General features: G+C 33.9%; 3 protein-coding genes across 3 annotated transcripts; 1 reads left to right on the top strand and 2 right to left on the bottom strand.

The window, feature by feature from the left end:
• Positions 1 to 1,944: 1,944 nt before the first annotated feature.
• On the bottom strand, positions 1,945 to 5,490 carry LOC107923048 (putative PAP-specific phosphatase, mitochondrial). The gene is made up of 9 exons (XM_016853257.2): positions 5,274 to 5,490; positions 5,044 to 5,140; positions 4,767 to 4,869; positions 4,223 to 4,434; positions 4,024 to 4,083; positions 3,275 to 3,663; positions 3,006 to 3,084; positions 2,883 to 2,933; positions 1,945 to 2,485 (listed from the first exon to the last, which is right to left on the bottom strand). Exons 1-9 carry the CDS (start codon positions 5,387 to 5,389, stop codon positions 2,336 to 2,338), a joined length of 1,257 nt encoding a protein of 418 aa, XP_016708746.1. The 5' UTR covers positions 5,390 to 5,490; the 3' UTR covers positions 1,945 to 2,335.
• A 4,800-nt stretch (positions 5,491 to 10,290) lies between these two features.
• LOC107924598 (vesicle-associated protein 4-2) lies at positions 10,291 to 13,855 on the top strand. Its single transcript, XM_016855122.2, has 7 exons — positions 10,291 to 11,012; positions 11,448 to 11,518; positions 11,720 to 11,801; positions 11,954 to 12,072; positions 12,929 to 13,006; positions 13,236 to 13,355; positions 13,456 to 13,855. The coding sequence occupies exons 1-7, from the start codon at positions 10,751 to 10,753 to the stop codon at positions 13,513 to 13,515; spliced, it is 792 nt and encodes a 263-aa protein (XP_016710611.1). The 5' UTR covers positions 10,291 to 10,750; the 3' UTR covers positions 13,516 to 13,855.
• A 3,220-nt stretch (positions 13,856 to 17,075) lies between these two features.
• LOC107924199 (sugar carrier protein C) lies at positions 17,076 to 20,301 on the bottom strand. The gene is made up of 4 exons (XM_041093941.1): positions 19,861 to 20,301; positions 19,439 to 19,761; positions 17,770 to 18,399; positions 17,076 to 17,683 (listed from the first exon to the last, which is right to left on the bottom strand). The coding sequence occupies exons 1-4, from the start codon at positions 20,009 to 20,011 to the stop codon at positions 17,204 to 17,206; spliced, it is 1,584 nt and encodes a 527-aa protein (XP_040949875.1). The 5' UTR covers positions 20,012 to 20,301; the 3' UTR covers positions 17,076 to 17,203.
• Between the last annotated feature and the right edge of the window lie 1,956 nt (positions 20,302 to 22,257).

Here is a 22,257-nt window from a genome sequence, read left to right as displayed (position 1 = left end):
TTCGTCGGATTTGTGGTCCCGAAACCACTGTTCCGACTAAGCCTAAAATCGGGCTATTACAAAGCAACTCTTACATCTCTAGACATCACAACAAAGCAGCTAATTGAATGGCTAAACTTGATAAAGTGAATGCATATATTTGAGGAGTGTTCATCCTCTTTAAAGGAACTACTCATGGCTGACTTTCCTCCCATGATTATTTCTTCTAGTTAACTTATTTTTTGTTATCGCTTTTTAGATGTTTATTGTTAAAGAAAATTAAATATTAATATAATAAGAGTATAATGTTCTTCTTTTTCATTCTACATATTAAATATTTTCACTTTTCATTTTTAGAAAATAACTCCTATTATTTAATTTTTGAAAATTGGAAAACACATTCGTTACATGAAAATGAAACTTTATTTTCAAAATTTAAAATATAAACTCTCTATGAGAAATAAAATAAAATAATTCTTAAATTTGTATGATTTGATATTTAAAAATTGAACAATGAAAATAATTTTTTTTAAATTAAGTGTTGTTTAATTTAAATAATACACATATTATTTTCTATTATTCAAAAAAAAAAGTTGATGTCTCCATGACTCAAAACGATTGTCAAAAGTAAGAAATAAAAATAATATATTTAGTGGCGATATGCATGATTGATGTTATAATATAATTAGGTTGCAAAATCCAGGGATTGCTTGTGTGAGAAGTAGCATACGTGTTCGTTTTTCATGCGGTGATTTTATAGAAAAAAATTGGATTTGGTAGATTATCAAGGACTTCTACTATATATTATAAATAAATAAAAATGCTGTTCGGTTCGATTGCTAATTCAACAAACACTAAACACTAAATCAATATGAATCTTTTATTCAAACATTAATAATTCTTTAAATCTGTTCACCATATCATAATCCCATATATTTGTGCTTTATTTTAAATTAGCACCATTTTCTTCATTTAAACGTTGGGTTAGTTATTTTTTATTCAATTATAGAGTAATTTTTTTAACAAAAGTTACCATATTTTTAAAATTTTTATTTTTTTTTGTATATTTAGAATTTAATCTCTATATTTTTATTTTTACATATTTAGTTCTTTTACTTTTTGAATTTAAAAATGTAATTTTATTTGTTAACTCCATTAAAATTCTTTTTTTAATTTGTTGGTGTAACATTTTAAATTTTTTTTTTTAAAAATACTCATTTGGTGTCTATATAATAAAAAATAAACTTTAATTTAAATTAGAATTTTAATGGTATTAACAATTTAAAAAAATTATATTTTAATCATAATAAAGTGTTTAGACTAACTAATGGTATTATAAAAGTTGAGTGTCAAATTATGTCAAAATTAAAATATAGATATTGAATCTCAAATTTAAACAAAATATAGAAATCAAGATTAAAATTGAATCATTTTTATATAATCTAAAAGAAATAGAACGATTAAAAGTGAAATTTGACCATTATCATTTCATGTAAAAGGAAAAAAGAGAGGACAAAAATAATAAACAGGAGTCATGTAAGGAGGCCCTTCCTTTTATATATAATAGTATAGATAAGATTTTAGGTATATAAATTTTTTTTATTTACTCTAAATAACATGTGTGTTCATAATAAAAAGTTAATAATTCATTTATTTTTCTTCTCTTTTCTTTATTATATTTCTTGCAATTTTTTCCTCTAGTAATAAAACTCTATTATTTATTTAAAAAGAAGAGAGGAGTCGAACAAACATCTGCCCATTTTTTTTCCTATAATTAAAAGAGGGTAATAAAATTGTTTCAGATTGGATCCAAACTCTAGTTGCTACAACATAATATTCTTGCTAGGACAACTTGAAGAGATACTATCGTGAGTGCTTTCTGGGGTGACTAATTAACATTTAAAAGAAAAATAAAATAACTTGTTTTTAATTATAGTAGACATATATGTTAACAAGTGCAAACACTTAAAAAAGACAATTTCTTAAGAGAAACAACTACATGGTGAAGTGTTAATCCAGGGAAGCTTAATTACAGAGGCCAACATATAGCGGTTACAATTGAAGCAATGTTAATTACATTAATAGCCCCAATGAATTGTCAATCCATCCCAGATCCCAATAAAATGGCAAAAACGGAAAGAAAAAAGGACATCATTGTCAATACAATTAATTAACTAGAAGAAGGTTCCTTCTATCAATCTAATGGACACTGGCAATGGAATAATTTCATTTTTTTTTTTCAAATTTAAACTTTCAATATGGAATTAAATTTTCATTTTAGTAAAGGCAGGTTTTACCGCAACCTAAATGGTATTCGAAGAATCGAATAGGTATACCAATGGAGTATAGTTCAATGTCAAACTGCTGATGAAATGGAAGATATCATCTCCAGTGTCTCATTATGGATTTTCCCATTAGTCACAAGAATCCCACCTTCAGGGTATAGGATCCTCCGTTCAACTTTATCTGCAGCAAGATCAAGTTCCCTTCCTTTCCAGTCTGTCACCTGAATCAACGGTGTGAATTTGATGTACTATGTTAGACAACCATGCATTAATTGTTGATTTTACAAGTACCAATAAGTAACACCAAGATGCTAGCAACATGGAACTTGACATAAACTAAACTAGCCAAGAAGAAGAAAGTATGATGCGATGAATGGGGTAAGTGTCCCCAAGACATCTATCAAGATCAATGCCATCATTCTTAAACATATTTCTTTCACATGCTAGATTAACTATGTCTGTATGTCATACGGATGTTTGTTTTCGTTGTTCCCTCTTACATCATTGGCTTGATACAGAAAAGGAAACGAGGGAAGCTATTAGAAAATGTGTTTCACAATGATCACAACCAGAAAATACTATGACATTTTCCTGTCATGGATGGGGCCTAACCCTTACCTTTCCTCCAGCTTCATGTACGCATATCATACCAACAGCATGATCCCACACCTATATCGTCATGAAGAATATAAGTATCACTGCTCAATTTCTGTGTTCATTTAACTATAATCATGATCATACCTTGATAAGTTTTTCAGATCTTGCTCGAAGAATGAAAACAGATGCCCGACCTGAAGCCACCATTAAGTACTTGCATAAACTGTGAACAATGAGGATACGCATATCACGCACAGGAAATAAAGACATTCAAAATAGAAAGTCTAATCACCAAGGAAGCAAATAAATAACAGAAAAAGAGTACTGTGCTTTAGATAACAAGGAAGTGAAAATTGAATTGAAAATCATACAAGAAAGAAAACAGAAAAAATAGCCATGAAAAAACACCAAACCTTCCACAGAATGCGGACAGAAGACAAATTTCCTTATCCCCAACATTGTCATCATCAATTCTTGCTTTGTATAAAACTGATAATGGCAAGGACTCCCATGTTTGACTCTCTGGAATACAGAAGCGGGCATCGGATACCAGACAAAAACCATCAACAAAGCATCTGGTCCAATCAGATGAAATTTTAGTTGACCTATCGAGCATATTCTTTAGCCTCTTTTTCCAAGTTCCACAGCCAACATGAGCAACCATAATTATACCCAATCCAGGTGAACTGTTCCTATAACTTTGGGCATGAGTGGTTGACTTGTAAGTAGCGTCTACAACCCAATTAGGGCAGCCCATGACACCTAACACAATCTCTCCTTCAACTACTAGAGATAAACCTACCTGAAGAATCAAAAGATGCCCTCAGCCGAGAAGGTAACAAAGATTATGCATATGTAATAGCAGAACATCACTAAAAGTGGAAAAACTACATATACATTTAACAACAGCAAGATCAAGCTTTATTGAATCTTGCAATCATCAAAAATATCCAAAGAACTTCTCAAATGTTGATTTTATTGCAAGAACTAAGCTAGAATTGTAAATGTTTCATTTGAATGTAATGCATCATTAATGTACAACAGAAGTCCAATAAGGTACTTGTTCTTTTTAGTGCTAGACCTACTAAATTTATTAGATATTTCATGGCACTTAGACAAAATGAAAAGATTTAAGTGAATCGAAGCAGAATCTAAGCCGTACCACATATAAGGCCTGACTCCCTTTTACAAACCCTCGGGTGCCATCAATCGGATCCAGTATCTGCATCAAGTTTATGGACCTAACCATGTCAATAAAGTACATCCCAAGCATGACCCAGACTACCTGGAAACTATTTTTTTTTCTTTCCATCAGCAAAAGTCAGAACTGCTGTTTACAGGTAAGTCTATGTAGATTGTACCCAATATGTGGCTGGCTTTGTTCCCATAGCAAAAGCATTCTTGCCCCCTCTGTCAATTGCTTCCAGCACATCATCATGTGACAATGATTTCTTGTTGAAGCTCATATGATCAGATACTGCACTTACTACAGGATCCACCAGATTGTTTGAACGGAGAAAACCAGAGTCCTCCTCCGCCACCAATGGAATTGAAGGGAATGATTTACTTAATTCTATCAGAGAAAGCCAAGAATAAACACAAGTGAGGTTTTGTTTCAACCATTTAAACTTTATTACTCGTTAATCAACAAGGCAGCACCATTTGATTTGTCATTTGACACATTTTTTGCCACAGAAGTACAGCATAAATCATATATTTTCATTGGAAAATAGGTCAGAACAATGACGTCTAATCCCAAGGTGAATTCAATTATGGCGAAAGCTTATTACTGTATGCTAAATTCTATTTCAAAAGTCAAACATTTTCTTTTCAATCCTAGTAATTAAGCAAATATGCCACAAAGAAAAAAATTATTGTAGAACATTGAGGCATTGTTGAAATTACCTAAACTAATAAGAGCCTGAACTCCAAAATCTGCCACTGTGACCGGAGTTTGGTCTTTCTTTTCGATAATCCGCCCTTCAACAGAGAACAGAGACCTTTGCACCTAAAATAGAAATAATAACAAACTATTATAATGATTCAATTTTTAGAATAAGTAAATTAGAATTCTGAGAAATAATAAAATGATAAAAAGTAAGAAAATACATCTGAAAACTAATGCAACCAAGGCAATGGCTAAAGAACAAGAGGTGAGATTCAAGTTTTTGAGTGAATTTACGTGGACACAAAGACGACAAGCTCTCTCCACGGCCTCCACCGCCGCTTCAAGTTCTCTGTGGTACTTGGCTTTCTCATTTGGAAAAGGAAGATTCGACCTGAATTTTTGTTTCTTTAACGTTTCTACCAAATAAAAGAATAATACCACTAGGAAATTGAAGAAACGAAATTGAAGATAAGAAAATTTGTACTTTAATAGTGCGGGTTCAGGTGAAAGGAGTAAGAGTGGACCTTGCTATGAAGAGTCTACTGCGAAGAGGTGAAGGAGAAGGGTAGCGAGGGAAGAACCGGATGGCAGAGAAGCCGGTAGAAGAGCGGAGGAGATGAAGATCCATGGCGGGAATCATGGGGCGGAGAAACAAAGAAGCCTGATATTGATTTGAAGGAAAATGTTTTCTTTCCTTGCCGTTAGTGAGCCGTGTACGATGAACTCCGCACACGTTGGTTAGGCCTGGGACTACAGTTATTTTACAATGGGCTTCAAATAGTCCAGGTGAAATTGGACTGAGCCACAGGATTTTCTCCCGCTCGGCCTATGAGCCTTGGATAAGTCTCCGTTTTCGCCCTAAAAGAATTCATCTTTCAATTGATTTTTTTTTTATATATTTCACGTTTCTTTTTTATTATGGTTTATTATCCATGTTAACATTCGTGGCTGTCCCTATTTTTTATACAATATTAATGTAGGGGATAAAAGTAATATAGTTTGCATTAGTACTAAATTTTTTATACAACATTTATGATTGTCTCCTTTCGTAATATCAATTTTAGTATTTGAATTTACATTTTATTCTTAAAAGTATAGAATGCCCTACCATTGTACTTAACCGTAATCAATCATGTATCTGTTTAGATTATTTTATTTTCTTTGTTTTGGTGTTTTTAGTGGTTCAAGAACTTGACTACCTTCCTTCTTAGGCTCGTCGATGATTTTTTTTACTTCATTTTAATTTTGATCCCAATTTGATTTTGATCTCTATACTATGTTTAAAATTGAGATTTAATTTTTATACTTTAATTTTTTTGCATAATATGGCATTTCAATATTTATATGTCATTAATTAGTCTATTGTGATTAAATTGTTTATGTGAATTTTAAGAATTGTTAAAACCATTAGAATTCGTTGTTAAATTCAAAGATATTAAAAAGTTATTTTTTGTCACATGGTTACTAAGTGCGTAATTTTTTTTAATGATATTAGTAATTAGACCTGAATTTTTTAATTTGAAAAGTAGATGGACTAGATTCTTAAAAATAAAAATATGGGGACTAAATTTCTAATATACTAAGAGCACACTAACTTGGAACATATTAAAATGTTTTTCTTAGAGGGACAAATAAAAACCTTTAAAATTTAACTCTATAATTTAGCCCCAAAATAATTAATATAACATGAAGCTAGACTTGTTCATGGGTTAGGCTACCTGCCTAGGCCTAAAGGCTCGCCCAAAATTTGAGAGGGTTTGAATAAAAATATTAGGCCCGAAAATTTGACTTCGGCAAAAAAGTTAGACCCGTTTAAAATATGGATTGGACTTGGGCTTGAGCATTCAAGGCCCAAAGCTGACCTAGCCTAACACATTTTTAAGTTTATAATACTTTATATTATATTCTTTGTATATATTATGTAATTTAGAACACATTAAAGAAATAAACCTATACTAAATATATAATACTACTCTAATGTAAACATTAAAATAATGTTAAGATGATTATAAAAAATTAAATAAATAAAAAACATATAAAAGTATTAAATATAAAAAATATAATATAAATATTAAAAAAATAATATGGGCGGCCTAAAATGGGCTTGGGTTAGTCTTTTGCAAATATAGGGAGGTTTAGGCAAAATTTTAGGCCTATATTTCGAGTCGGGCTGGGCTTGAGCAAGTGTGAAGTATGTTAATATCATTCTTAGGCTCGGCCTAAGCCTGACCCGACCCGACCCATGAATACTTCTACATGAAGCGTGGGTCAAAAATCATATTAATATAGATGAATGCAATGCGGTATAATTTCATGTTAACTCCGCACAATATTAGGAAAAGTACCATGCTAGCCCCATAGCACGAGTTAGGTTGCATTTTATCCCTCTAAAAAAAGGGCAAACTAATATTTGTATGTTAGGTTAAAAAGGAAATTTGTCATTTTGTTAAAAAATTCATTCTTTTTTTATTGTTACGCATTGACTTAGCTAACGCAACAATCAAATAGTGATACTTGGTGTGCCATGTATACCTCAAGTTGACATTGAGGGACTAATTCAAAAAAAATGGATAGAGTTTTTAACTGAATAAATGAATGAATTTTTTAATAAACAATGAAATAGATGAAAATTGTAACTTGGATGGACCAATTCAAGCAAGCAAACAATAATACATCATTACTTAATAGTAGAAATAAATGTAATTTTTAATAAAAATACTAACTTGCCCTTTAAAATGCAATTTTGACTTTTTTTTATGTGATTTACCTTGATTTAACTTAATATCAAAGTTTATGTTTATTAACTTTTGGTTAGTATTCAATATATTAATAGGGAAAGTTTTTTAATTTCATAGACATGTTTCAAATATTGTTATACATTATGTTTCTTAAAAAATATTTTTTAATCATTTGATTACATTTTAAAATGATATGTGTCACGTATTCAATTTTACGTGATTTAAACTTTATTGGTAGCATAAAAAAATAAACAAATCATGTCAATTATGTTGACTTGATTTAATTATTTAATTAAAAAGGTGGATTTTAATGCATACATTACTTAACATAAAACTTTGCGTTGATTCTGTTACTCTTAAGAAAAAGTATACATGTGCTATACTATTATTGGGACTAGACACATGACACATTTAGAGGACTCCAGGTGGATACCTAAGAACGATTCTTCACCCTCCATCCATTGAGTTGTCTTTGATCGTTCGACCTCCTGAATCAATCACCCACCACAGAATTGTCCATAGACAGATGTACATCCTCTTGTATGCAACCACTCGCTTACTACGGTCAAATTACTCACTTTTCAATGTGAACACTCATTCAAGTGTGAACACTTTTTTAAAGACTATTGAGACCTACTTAAGTATAACAACTTTGTACTGCTTGAAAGAATAATAGAATAAGTCCCATTATGCATGTTTTCACGTACTCCATAATGATAATTACCTCATTATGTCATACAAACAAACAAGAGGTTCTCTTTTATAAACACCTTCCCAAACCATGAGAAAAGATCTTTCTCTCCTTGAGCAATCATTGAGTACTGACTCTTTACAGCCAAGCCAAAGCCTACCTTGCACCCATAATCTTCTCTTTGTTCTCTTGTCTTTCTTCAGCTCTCAAACTATTTAGGTGAATCGTCTCCTTCAATTCACTACAGTCTCTTCCTCGTCTCATCCCTTACTGTACTTTGTATCAACAATATTATGCATGTTGGTAGGGTGAAATTATAAATTTTATATTAGGGGCTGGAATTGAATTCTTACTTTTCTGGAGTGCGAAAACACAATTTTTACTATTTTATTAACTATAAGTTCACAAATTTTAAGGATCTGAAAGGTAATTTTACAAAACCAAGAAGGGTTGAGGCGTATGCTATCCTTAGTGACGCCTTTGCATGTTAAAGCAGCTTTTATATGAGTTAAGCACAATTGATTTAATTTATTAATGATAAAAGTTAAATATATAATTTAATGGAAACATTTCTGACATATGTTAAAATCGGTAGAATTTAATTCTACTTTATAAAATTAAAACTTTTTCAATAAAGTAGTAAAAATTCTGATTTTCTTTAAGTAAGGTTTGAGTTATTCTACTTTATAAAATTAAAACTTTTTCAATAAAGTAGTAAAAATTCAGATTTTCTTTAAATAAAGTTTTAAACTTAAGTCATGTGAAAAAAAAGAAGTTAGAATGTAGATTTAATCGAAGCTTATATGATTATCAGATATCAAAAATAAAAAAAAAATTAAAATTTACCTTAATTTGTATAGAATAATGGTTAAAATTTTTGTCAAACGCTCATTTAATATAAATTTAAACGGTGTGATCAAAAAATCAAAACACTGTGGAGGAAAGTAGGATACATGGCTTTAGCCTATATCAATTGCCGGACCTATTGTTTTGTATCCCTATCCTCGGATAAAGCTATGACCATGATCCATCTGCATTTTATACGTACTTACGTTGTACAAGAGTCCATCAGAACTAGTTGCATCTCATAATATCAAGGCTTGCAAATACAATATAACTCTAGTCGTGATACTGCTTTGTTTGAAAATAACCATAGAGTTTAGCTTCACACTTACCACTACATGTAAGCCTGTATCAAACCCTATTAATGTCCAATCGTACAAAGTCTGGAGAAGAACACAAAAGTCGAGCTTTGTTTCTTGAAGAAGCCTGTTTGGTTGAAATTCGACAAAGATATCCCTTTACATTAAATAATCACACTGTAATAAATATAGTTTAAAAATGAGAGTGTGATTCAAAAAAAAATTCAATTTGATTTATATTCTAAACAAAAACTTTATTCCTCAAAAAAAAAAAACTAGTCTTTATCTCTCAAGGAAAATTTTGAAGAATTTCGAGGTGACTCACTTTGTTTGAACCAAGGTAGAGTAAAATTATTTTTTATCATCATTTTAATCCCCTTTATGCCAGTTGGGCATCGGATTCCCCATTTGCCTATATTGCGGTTGGGTTTCAATCAACATTGCACGATTGTATGTGGTCATCAAGCTCTATAAGGATTTCGTTTGAGTTTCGGTCTACCTTGAATTTGGCGGTATCAAAATTTTAGATGTGAATTTTGATTTCCATGTGTTACTTGTGTTTTTTATTTAGTCTGTATATATGGCTTAAGGGGGGTAGGTGGCCCAATCACGGCAAGGAACAGGCCGTCACTAACTCAATTCGGGTCGCTAAAGTCAACTCGCAAGTTGCATGTCGCATCGCAACCACAAAATTGAATCCCTTATCTTTGTTCCTGATCTTTTAGGTTTTACAAAAAAAGAACCTATCCATCGATCATAACCATTGCATAATTAATTTTAATTGTAGCAGGGTTCAGTCAGCCTCGGTTGTATCTCTCAAAAATCAAATCATTCAAAAGTGATGTATGCTAATCACTACATAAATTTGTCATTAACCAAACTAATCCATTTAACTATGACGTTAAATCAAATCCAAAATCAAAATGCGTCAATAAAAAATCCCACCTGCCCCTTTTTTACTTGTCACCTCAAGTCAACTCACCCAAACTCGTTTCTTACGTTGATCTAAAATACATTAAAATATGCCGCTGCTACCAGCCAAAAGATTAGAAAGAAAATTACTAAGAAGCAACGTTGTGGTTTTAAAAGCTTAAAAAGCGGTAAAAAGGAAACACAACCGTGAGAAACATACGTTCAGGACACGGTGTCGTTTTCTAAAAGCTTTATTGATCTTCCCCGACTCCCCGCTAATCATGCACCAAAAGGTAAAACTTCGTAAAGGTGAGAAAAAGGCAAAGATGGGGAAAACGGACTTCAAAAGCTTACAAATCAAATGGAGTAAAATTCTTGCCCTGAAATCCGACGCTCTCTCTCTCTCTCTCTTCGTTTTTCTTTTCACGAGTTTCTCGGTTCAAATTCCAGCAAAGGTTTTTCGGTTCTAGAATCTTCGCGACGCGGCACACGGTGCCGTACATGTGCTTGTGAGAGAGATGGCGATAGATACCGAGCAAAAGTCACCGTCCGATGGCAAAGTTTGGGGAATTTTTAAGCTGCCTTTTCGCCAAACCGGGAATAATACCAGAACGACGCCGTCTTCTTCTTCAGCGTCTAATCTATACGTTCAAACTCAACCTCATGTCGAAGGATCGAATCATCACGGCTCTGCCATTTCGGTTTCCTCCGTTGCAAAGTCGCTTTTGCCGACTCGGCGTCGGCTCAAACTTGATCCAGCTAATAAGCTATATTTTCCATGTATGTACTTCCCTTTTAAAAAATTATCTTTCCAGACCTTCAAAAATTATATCTTATCAGATTTTGTATTTTCCATTTGTTTGATAAAAAAGCTAAAGCAAAAACTTTGATCCTTATTTTAGGAAATTGACAGTGAAGTCAACTAAAATTTAAGATTATTAATAAAGGCAGAGTATAATTTTGTAGTTTTGCTTCAGTTTTTTCACCCCTTTTACTTGTAACTAAGCAAATTTAACTTTGAAATGAGAACCACTAAAAATAAGGATATTTTGACTTAATTTGGGAAATTTTCTTTTTGATTTATTTCTAAAGAAGTGCATCCGAATTTGAAGATTGTGAATTTAAAAGCCATTATTATATACTATTTAAAATTTTAACCCATTCAGATTACAATTTTCTTGTTCTTAATTGTGTATTTTGGTTTGTTTTTCCAAGATGAACCTGGCAAACAGGTGAGGAGCGCAGTCAGGATAAAAAACACAAGCAGGTCATATACAGCTTTCAAGGTACACATTATACCTTTGAAACATTTCTGTTTCCCTTTGTTGTTTTTGTTTTCATCATTGTCCTTATTTGGTATGTTAGTGATTTATAAGTTAGAGACACAACTGAAAACAACAAGCAAGTATATTTTTGTTAAATGTTTTATACGATAACCATTGCTTTGATGAATTTCATAACGAGTCCTTTTGTTTTTGTTGGTTTAGTTTCAAACAACTGCACCAAAGAGCTGTTTCATGCGCCCTCCGGGTGCCATTCTAGCCCCCGGCGAGAGCATCATAGCAACGGGTAAATGTTTTTTTGCATGCTTATGCATACCCTTCACTTCTGGTTTTTATTATGCTTTGGCACTTGGCAGACATATTTGTTTTGTCTATTTTTCTTTATCTTTTGAAACATTCTTATGAATTTCTATTTCTGTTTTTGAATGGATTTGCTAGTCTTCAAGTTCGTGGAGCCTCCTGAGAACAATGAAAAACAGATGGATCAAAAGAGCAGGGTTAAGTTTAAAATCATGAGTCTTAAGGTGAAAGGTCCAATGGACTACATACCTGAGCTGGTTAGTAGAACTCCTATAAAACTGCATTTTTGTGTGGTTCACATGGATAATAAAAATTAAGACTTTATAATTTGAGGATGTTTAGATGTTGGTGAGTTTATGATGAAGAAATGAAGTAATATTCTGTATTGTTGATGCAAATAATATTTAGTTTATGTGGTTGATACTTAAATTCCTCTCAGATAAGTAGCTTTATCAGAATGTCATCACAAATATTGCAGTACTATAGATTGGATTCTTTTATTTCCAAAGCTTTATAATTTGAAGCATAAAATGTCATTCTGGAACAAATTTCTATACCCATTGTTCTTTTATTGACTTGGGGTTAAGATCTCCTCTATTAGGTTTTTTGTCCATTACTTTCCAATTTAACTTTATGCCTTTCACCCTTCATAGGCAGATCCTATACATGTAAATGGTGCTCATGTGTTGAAAACTAGTGTACAAATAAGTAATGGAAGGGAGTCCCACCCCTGGATATTTGCCTGCTGCATAAAGAAACTACTGCACTTTGGGGCACTTTGGAGCCAGATTTTTTCTTTTTTTTTCATTTTTTTCATCAAGATGGCCTGGTGTTGCTGTAAATGGCCTTTTGAAGGCTGCTTATGTGCATGCTTGATGGAATGAGAAATTTTTTTTTTCTCAAAGCTGATCTTGGGCCAATTTTGAAAGAGGCATGCACGGTTTTTCAATAATATTTTGGGTTGTCTTTCTGCCATTGCGTGATGCACAATTGTAAATTTCACCATCTGTACTATTGATTGATTGCTTCTCTACCTATCTGTATTTCTTCCTCTTGTGGTTGGATATTTGTAATTTTGTCGAGTAATTAATCTTAGGTGCCTGGTTTTTGCAGTTTGATGAGCAGAAGGATCAAGTTGCAATAGAACAAATACTACGGGTTGTTTTCCTAGATCCTGAGCGTCCTTGTCCTGTAAGTCCCATTAGCTTGTTACTCCCGTTTCCACAACTATATGTGCCTTCATTCACGTTTGCTTCTGCTTTTTCACATTTGCATATCAACAATTTCCACAATGCTGATGCTTAAAATCTTCTCAAAAGTATCAATACTGTAGGAAACTAATAGCCCTCCAAAAAAAAAAAAAAAAAAACTTAGGAACACATAATTAGCTAAATATTTATGGGTTTGTGCCTCGTGACAGGCTCTGGAAAAATTGAAGTGTCAATTAGATGAGGCTGATGCTGCGCTGGAGGCACGCAAAAAGCCTCCAGAGGATTCAGGTCCAAGGATCATTGGGGAAGGACTCGTCATAGATGAATGGGTAATAGTTTTCTTATAACCATCTGATTTCAATTATGCTTATAGATGATTTACTTGTGTGACATGCATTACTTAAAAGACTGTCAATTTCTATTTTGTAGAAAGAACGAAGGGAGAGATACCTAGCTCGACAGCAGGTTGAAGGAGTAGACTCAGCTTAAAGTGGCAATTCTCATCATTTGCTTTATATCATGTGATTGAAATCTGATATAATCATCATCTCGTGCATATATACCCGTCAAATCTTTTAATGTTAACCTTAAAAGGGTGTCATCTTGGTACTTAGGATGAATGATGAGGAAACTCGTAATCTATTGTTGTACAAACGTGAGCTTGACTTTTCTGTAATTGGAAACTCAGCTAGTTACCATCTGCTTTGTAGATAAATGTGATTTTGTCTCTCCCCCCCCCCCTTAAGGGAATAAAACTCGTGTTCATGGGATGTAATACGCTAAAAGGATCTCCAAGTGTTATATAATGTTCGCATAATTTGTCTTTTAAGTTTTTTTTTTTTCACATTTTGTGAAATGGGTGGATTCATCTAACTATATGCTTGATGAAGTTGATAGAAGATGAACTCTTTTGGTTTATGGACATATTTAGATACTTAATCGTTTTTTAGTTATTACAGAAGGTTTCTATTTTTGGGACCGATCCCAGCGGTCCCTGGTACTGTATGGTAGGGTTGGGCCAAGGCGCCCACAACTTGAAACCTCGAAGGGGAATGATAAACTGTTGGCTTTCCATTGGCTTTGATCGGCAGAACACGCCAAGCCTGTGATGGTTTAAAGGGGATTCATAAATTCTACATCAACTGTATACTGGTCTTGTAATATAAAGGTTGAAGCCGACAATTTTGGTTTGTTATGTAGATGGTGACGATTGACATTAAAATATGGTTTAGGTTTATTGGAGTGGGTGGATGTTACTTTGTTATAGAAAGCCATGAATCTCCCATCAACTGTATTATAATTGATTTTGGAATATAAATAATGTTCACCACCTTAATTTGCGAAGTACAAAAGGTGATGGCGTCTCCTTTGCTGCTGTTTCTTGCCCTTTTCGTTACTGCTTATAAAAGTGGCGTTGGCTGGGCTTCATCAGAATCAGGAAATTTTGTTTGTCATGGTCCTAGTTAGCGGCCATTCGGCCCTATCTTCCCTTCCATTTTCACTTACTTTCTCCAACGTTCATTACCTGGTTTTACAGTATACGAAGGCTGAAGATAAGGTGAGGCCGATCTTCATTAATAAAATACTTTTGTTTCATCAATTGTACTTCACAAGGTCGATCGAGCATTACCTGTTCCGCTCAGGGGCTGCCACGTTTCTCACAAAAAAATTATAATATAAAATAAAAACAAATTCCGACAAATTCCTTTTGAGTTGGATGACTCCAATCAATAATTAGAAAAAAAAAGATGTTTCCGCCAGTGGTAAAGCCCAGAAACCATGGTTGCCACTTTTGCCACATGCGGTTTTGATAATGACAGGATCCTCGAAACCACCATCCTCGCCAACTGATAATTTTCCATTGATTTCTATATATAATGGAGGGCTCCCCCATCTTAGCTTTTCAACACACTTGCAAGAATCAAGGATAAGCTACAAATCCAGAGAAAACTAGTAAAAGATGAGTTATTTGAGTAGAGTTTGCATGGCAGCAAGTGTAGCTGCAGTGGAAGGCCACAGAGATTGCAGCTCCAAATGGAGTTCCAGTCTACGGCCTATTAACGCCAGCAAGGGAAACCATTTTCCCACCGCAGCTTCATCAGATGATAGACAATACATCAAGGCCAAATCCAATGAAAACAATAGAAATCAAAGCGAAGAGTCTCTTCAGAGAGTGATGTACTTGAATTGCTGGACCCAAAGCTAACCTCTGTACTGCCGGGATACATCTTATAGCTTGGCAATCCCAACAGTCTTTGCCGTCCATGCCCCATGGCATAGTTGATTTGGTCTGAAACGATGAAATCCAAAGACACGATCGCTTCCTTAATTGTGATTCTTAACGATTCCACTGCCAAAGTTTTGGGTTGTAAAAAAGAAAACAATATATGATGTATACTTTTTTTAGTGAAACCGATGAAGAAATTCTTATATGTCAAGTTTTTTAGCTCTTTCCTTATTCTGTATGTTACAAAGATGGATTTTGCTTCAAGTCTTTAATCCAGGAAATTGATTTACCCAAGAGCAGAACAGGTTTATAAAGCTCAAGGCAAAAATTAATAACAGAAAGAACAAAAGTGCACTTGATTGTTGTTCTTTTGATGAAAGCTGAGAAATTGGGGAGTAAGTCTGAAACCATAATCTGAAAAACAAAGTTTGAAATGTCTTCATTTATGTTTAATATTATTAAACTGAATCAAATGTATAGAAATGTAGGTGATTCAATGAGTAGAGTGTAATTCACTCTTTTGTCGGTCAATGGCTTTGTGTTGCTGCAAAAGCATAATCAATCAGCTGATTCAACCAGAAGATCGTCTCCATCATCCTTAATTTGAAATTTTTGAAATTTTGTTGTTTCTTCTTTAATTTGTTTTCCATATTAAGCAAAACCTTTTGTTTGCAATGTGAGGAACAGATTGGTAGTTTGTGAAGTTTAGGATTAGCACATTAGTGAACGTTTCCAATTAGAAACATCTATTCGGGCCCAACATAGCATAAGGCTGATTCCAAGACCCATAATCAACATCAAATGAAATAGGCTATCCCCAAAATATTGATACTTGAGAGGGACAAGTAACCAAAAGAATTAGATCCCATCTTATCCAAAAAATTGTGTAATGAAAAGGTAAGGTTTTGGGTGTTTAACTGGGGGAAACTCACCACGACGTAATCATGTGATTCTCCTTTCCGATCATCCCTTTTCATTTCTTCGATACCATTTTACCTTCCATACGTTACTTTCCTTTTACATTTCTCACGGACAGCCTATACTAAATTTGTCACAAAATGCAAGTGTATTTATCTTTCACTGAATACAAGGTTTAAAAAGGGTCACTTTTGTTTTTCTCATATTATATTTTAATCATTTGTGTTTGAAATATTACGTTTTGTTACGAAGTGGTCATTTTACCGTTAAACTCCGTTACCTCTCTAACGACAGTCTTACGTGACAATTCAAATGGGTTTTAAATGCCAAATTGAATGTCTAGTTGTTGGGATGAAAATATGTTTTTAATTAAATAAATTTAATTTGGATTGCTACGTAAAACGGCCGTTAGGGAGGGGTAACGGAGCTTAACGGTAGAGTAACCACTTCGTAACTAAAACGTAATATTTCAAACAAAAGTAATTATTTTTATAGTTTAAAAAAATATCTTTTATCTTAAGATTAGCTGAAATCTTTAAGATACAAAATAAGTAGAGAAATGTAGAAATAATACACTAACTAAAATGCGTCTTAAAGATTCCCGGTTGTGGTGTAATTTTGGTAAGGTAGATAAGCCAATGGTTGAATCACCTTAGTTTTGGTTTCATGTGTCGGTAATTCAGAGGAACAATACTACCTTTCATTCAATCGCATATTAAAAATGAAATCATTTGCAAGTATGGCTTTACACGTCATCGCGTTACATAAGTGCATGAACCTGCAATTTATTTGTTTTGTATTTTAATCAAAATCCAAATCCATTGCCAGATAGAGAATCTCAAATCATTTGTGGAGATTCCTGTTTTTCAATTACAGGTTGAAATCAAAGCACAAGACACTTGTATGATTGAAATTTATATATATATTTGATCCAATAACATTAAAAACCAATAGTATATACTAATATCAAAACCTAAAAATGAAAACGAGGGGAAAAGTAAATAACTAATCCATAGTTTGGTGGAGTCAATTCTACACATTCTTTGGACCATGGTTTCCCTTGCTCATTTCCATACCTCCATTAGGGTAATCAGCTTCTTCGACGAATCGGGACCAATACCAGTGAGATCTCCAGACTTGGTTCATCTCTTCGATTGGAATACCCTTTGTCTCGGGCAAGAAGTAGTACACAAAGATGGACATCACCACCACAAAGAAGGCGAAGAACAGGAATAGCCCGAATTTCAAGTGGCAAAGCATGGATAAGAACACTTGTGCCACCGCGAATGTGAAGATCATGTTCACCGACACGTTCACACTTTGTGCGGCTGATCGGATTTCCAATGGGAAAATTTCACTAGGCACCAACCATCCGAGGGGTCCCCAAGACCAGGCGAATCCGGCAACGTAAATGCAGATGAAAAGCACCACAGTAATGGCGTACCATTTGGGAAGGTCACCTGGGTTCCCGCTAACCCCAAACTTTGCACCGATGCATGCCGCCACAACAGCCTGCAAAAAGCATAAAAAAATTTAGTACCACCAACTTAATTTAGTTGACGATGTGTAAAATTTCATGTGAAAAAAAATCCAAGTACCTGGCAAATCAACATTTGAACTCCACCCTCTAGGAAAAGGAACCTCCTTCCCCACTTATCAACACCATAGATTGAAACCAATGTTGCACCTACGTTAACAATACCGGTGATCACTGCGGACATGAGGGAAGCATCGTCCCCGAAACCAATTGTGTTGAACAATACAGGTGCATAAAACATAATGACATTAATGCCGGTTAGTTGTTGGAAGAAAGGAATTAAGATGGCCATGGTTAGATGGGGCCTGTATTTCCTCTGCAACAAGTTGGTCCAAGGGTGATGAACAAGCTTCGAGGCATCACTGGCAGCGACTAGGTCCTTAAACTCCTCATCAACATCATCAACCCCTCGGATTTTCTTGAGTTTGGCTCTGGCTTCCTCGGTTTGACCACGTTCGATCATGGAGTTTGGTGTGTCAGGTAGAACTAGGGATCCAACGGTGATAATAAGGGCAGGGACCATTGCGCCACCCAAACTCAGGCGCCATCCCCACCCTCCTTTGATCTTAGCGAAGAAATAATTCAGCACGTTGGCAATTAGGATACCAACCGTAATTGACAATTGGAACCCAATGTTCAATGCTCCTCTATATTTGTAGGGTGCCATTTCTGAGAGGTAGAGGGGCACTGACTGTAAAAATCACACCCAAAGAAAAGAGTTAAGTCGAAATTAAACTTATAATATTACGAATAGTTTAGAAAATTAAACGTTAGGCAAGGAAGTCATGTAGAAATTGTCATTCTCGGGGACCACAAAGCTTTGTCAAGTTGTCAATGTGAATATATTGGATTAAAAAAAAAGTTATGACTTGATTTCTTTTCAACACATCGAAGTCACGCTTGTAGAAAGAAGGCAACCACCATTTTTATTAAATTATAATAAGGACGTATTGTTTCAATTTTCAAAGCTTCACTCTCCGTTGGAGTAAACTTTAGCGGAAAAAAATAGAGCAAGAAGATGTCAGACAAGGAAAAACAGGCCACGTTTGACCGGGGAAAAATAAAAGAGAACAGTTATAATAAAACACAAACAAACACTGTTTTCAAGCAATAGTAACTCCATTTATTGTATTTCATTATTAACGACAAACTGGCGAGTTATTGCTGACATTCAGATCTCAAGGGATGAAAGCTTGAAGAAGATTGGTCAGTTTTAGGTAGAAAAAGAATAGATCAAAATGTATAAAAAAAACCCAGAGATGTTTTTCTACGGTGAAAAGGAATAGAGAAGCTCATATCTGGATCTGAAACAAGCATTGTGAAGGCATGGTTTCTTGTCATTTTCGAAACCAAATATTTGTCTGTCTTTTTAATACTCAGAACAATCTCAAAAGACAAAGGGAAAAAAAACACAGATCTGAAAAAAAAAAAAGTTCAGGTTTCAAGGAACAGGAACACAAAGGGACACGTTACACGACAAAGAAACCCTGCAAAATTCTAAATTTAAAAAAAAATGAACTTTTTGTCACTCTTTACAAAGAGCACTTTCTTTTTTGTTCTCTACGAACAACTTGCAATGAAACAAAACAAAAACTCAAACTTAGGGGAACAAGTAAGAATTAAGAACCCAATAAGCATACGAATCTCTGATCGAGAACAGGAGAGAAAAACAAATCCATACATAAGATCGAAATCAAAAGGTTTTTTGGAGTAGATAATGGTTAAATTACCTGATTGGCGAATCCGACACCGAAACCAAGCAACATTCTACCAACAATCAACATCCAAACAGCTTTGGCAAATCCATTGATAAGAGCTCCGGCGAAGAAAAGTAGACCACCAAAGAGCATGGACAATTTCCTTCCAAGCCTCCGGGTGACGGTGGAGGCTACCAAGGAAGACAAAAGAGCAGCCAAATACAGCGACGATGTGAACATCGTCAGGGTTTGGCTATCGTATTGACAATACTGGTTAGTCGACTTATCAGCTTCCTTCTTCTCCCACACTTTTCGGAAGAACTTTTGAAGGAATGGCGTCATAGTCGTCACCCCACCTGTCAAAACCCCACATTGAACAAAAAGAAAACATTAGTTTCTATTTCAAGAACCAATCCAAGAAACAAGAAAAAAAATCATAATCTTTGAAACATTACCAGAAATCCCAATATCATAACCGAAAATCAGACCCCCCATGGCTGCAACAATACATGTTATAGTGACGTATGGAGTAAGGTTCCCGGGGTACGGCTTCCTGCCGTCGCCGCCGCCGCCGCCGCCGACACCAATTACTCCTCCACCCGCCATTATCGATCTTTCTTTACTTCAATCGTAAACTCAAAAGCAGGAATGAAGAGAGAAATATAAAGATGGGGAAAGACGATGAATAGAAATAAAAGGATGTACTGAATACTAGAAACCAAGCGAAAGAAGATAGAGGAGTTAGAAGAGCAGGAGAGGCGTTTATATAGAGAGAAGAATAAAATTTCACGATACTTGCGGAAAAAAGGTTGAGCTGTCATAAAGATAATATATTATTAAATTTGGTTTGGCTTTGATGATGTTTGGTTTTGGGACTCTTCCCTATCTTTTTGATCTCCAAAAGAGTAGTATGGCTTTGCTAAAATATTTCTTTAATTAATATTAGTAATAGTTAAATGTGGCAGTAAAGATAGAAATTTAGTTCTCACGGAAATAAAGTAATTTTATATTACAATATTCTCTTTCAAATAAAGTCTCCTTTAATGTCCACCGTTTATTAATCAAACTTGATATGGTAGGTGATGTCCATGTCACTGTAGCTTAAACAAAGCTTAGGTGTTGAAGAGAAGGAGTCGGTGGCATACAGTTGGGAAAAGATTAAACTGAAATCAACACGTCAAATATTATTCAATCTGAGTTGGCCTCTCCACCTATATTTATTTATCCAAGTTCGGATAATGTTTGATATGTCACGTCGGACTAAAGTCATAAAGCGGAGAAAACGTGAGCTTAAACATCTTTACAGCCAACTTTTTTATATTCCATGTGAATACCCCAAATATACGAGTAAATTCTTCTTTCTTTATTGGAAGCTACGCATGCACATATATCAGATTTCCTCTATTTATTGTATTTAATATACTGCTAATCTTGTAACAAGTATTTTTAGAATCTCTTCCGAACAACTTTAATTTCTTCTCCTTTTATGTTGATTGTAATTGAGGGAAAAATTTTGATGCTTGGAAGATTAAATCAATGATATCTTTTATTACCAATTCAATGAATATTGATATCTTTCTTTTCACTAATCTCATTATAGTTTCTAATCATATATACTTTTTTTGACCCAATGCCTAAAACTACTTATAGCTCCTCCCCAATATATAAATAGAGTGTTAATGCGCTTCAACGCACTCGAAGCTATATCCTCTTGCATTGGTAACAATGCCCATACCAATCGGGTTAAGACTCAATCGACATAATATTGATAGAAAGATTTAAATAAATGATTATGGTAATAAATAAATTAGAAGTGATTAACTTATATTAATTAGCGTAAAATTAAATTAGCTTTATATATTTTTCTTACTTTTTATTTTATTTGTATTATAATTATGTCAGCATATATAATTATATATCTTATGAATATCCTCCCAATTGTTGTTGAAGTAATAATATAAATCGAGCTAAAGCTTAATTGGTATGATGGAACATATTTTACATCAATTAAATGGTTGTATTTTCAATTATTAATATAAAATTAAAATGGTAAAATTTTGGATCTGATCATTTATAAAAACAAATTTAAAATAATAAAAAAATGCAAAATCGATTTTTTACCATAATGAATCGATGTTATCCTATGCATGAATCTTATTTCTTATCCTCTCAACCATGCATGGAAAGAGCAAAGGAGCGGTGATTTCGCAATTATTGAGGGAAGTTCGGTTGGAGAAGATTTTGAGATGACGTTGGAGGAGATTTGTTCATTGTTGTGTTCGAAAGACTTTTGCTGTGAGTGTCGTTTCCCCTGAAGTCATGGAGATAAGATCAGGCACACTGTAAAGCTCCCAAAACGGAATATCTTCTTCAACTCAACTGAACTTGTTTTGTTTTGTTTTTCTTACCACAGTAGGACATACGTAATAAAACGAAACTGAGTTGTTTTAGTTTTGCTTTGATTGTTCGATTATAAATTTCCCAAGATTAGACTGTTTGATTTGGGTGGTCCAATTGCATTGACATCAAACTCTATTACGTTGAATATGCATGATGTGGAACATTTGCTTGGGGCTCACCTAATTTCACTTCTAGAACCATTTGACCATGATACATCCAAGAGTTGATTACTTGAAAATTATATTTGGGTATATGGAGGCTCATGGAAATTTATCATTTTGAGCTAGAGGTGAAATAACGTACCTGGATACATCTTAAATAAATATATATTCTCAAGTACTTCTCTTCTTTATTCTTTGCTCTGGATGGAGGAGGAATATTATGTGTATGATTATGTTTTTAAATAATTATTTTACAAAAGGAATCATCACCCGTGTACTAATCATTTTTGT

This window comes from Gossypium hirsutum, chromosome D05 (assembly GCF_007990345.1).
Source record: "Gossypium hirsutum isolate 1008001.06 chromosome D05, Gossypium_hirsutum_v2.1, whole genome shotgun sequence".
NCBI lineage: Eukaryota > Viridiplantae > Streptophyta > Magnoliopsida > Malvales > Malvaceae > Gossypium > Gossypium hirsutum.
Note: the sequence above shows the minus strand (reverse complement) of the source record. Positions and strands in the feature narration are given on the sequence as shown.

What these genes read in the sequence shown, in the direction of transcription:
- LOC107923048 (XM_016853257.2), bottom strand. Translation starts at nt 5,389, where the DNA reads ATGATTCCCGCCATGGATCTTCATCTCCTCCGCTCTTCTACCGGCTTC. An exon ending in TCAGGCTCTTATTAGTTTAG is followed by an intron (nt 4,435 to 4,766) that starts GTAATTTCAACA and finishes TTTCTCTGATAG; the next exon opens with AATTAAGTAAATCATTCCCT. An exon ending in GATCTGAAAAACTTATCAAG is followed by an intron (nt 2,934 to 3,005) that starts GTATGATCATGA and finishes ATGACGATATAG; the next exon opens with GTGTGGGATCATGCTGTTGG.
- LOC107924598 (XM_016855122.2), top strand. Translation starts at nt 10,751, where the DNA reads ATGGCGATAGATACCGAGCAAAAGTCACCGTCCGATGGCAAAGTTTGG. An exon ending in GGTCATATACAGCTTTCAAG is followed by an intron (nt 11,519 to 11,719) that starts GTACACATTATA and finishes TTGTTGGTTTAG; the next exon opens with TTTCAAACAACTGCACCAAA. An exon ending in ATCCTGAGCGTCCTTGTCCT is followed by an intron (nt 13,007 to 13,235) that starts GTAAGTCCCATT and finishes GCCTCGTGACAG; the next exon opens with GCTCTGGAAAAATTGAAGTG.
- LOC107924199 (XM_041093941.1), bottom strand. Translation starts at nt 20,011, where the DNA reads ATGGCGGGTGGAGGAGTAATTGGTGTCGGCGGCGGCGGCGGCGGCGAC. An exon ending in TTATGATATTGGGATTTCTG is followed by an intron (nt 19,762 to 19,860) that starts GTAATGTTTCAA and finishes GGGTTTTGACAG; the next exon opens with GTGGGGTGACGACTATGACG. An exon ending in TTCAAATGTTGATTTGCCAG is followed by an intron (nt 17,684 to 17,769) that starts GTACTTGGATTT and finishes TGCTTTTTGCAG; the next exon opens with GCTGTTGTGGCGGCATGCAT.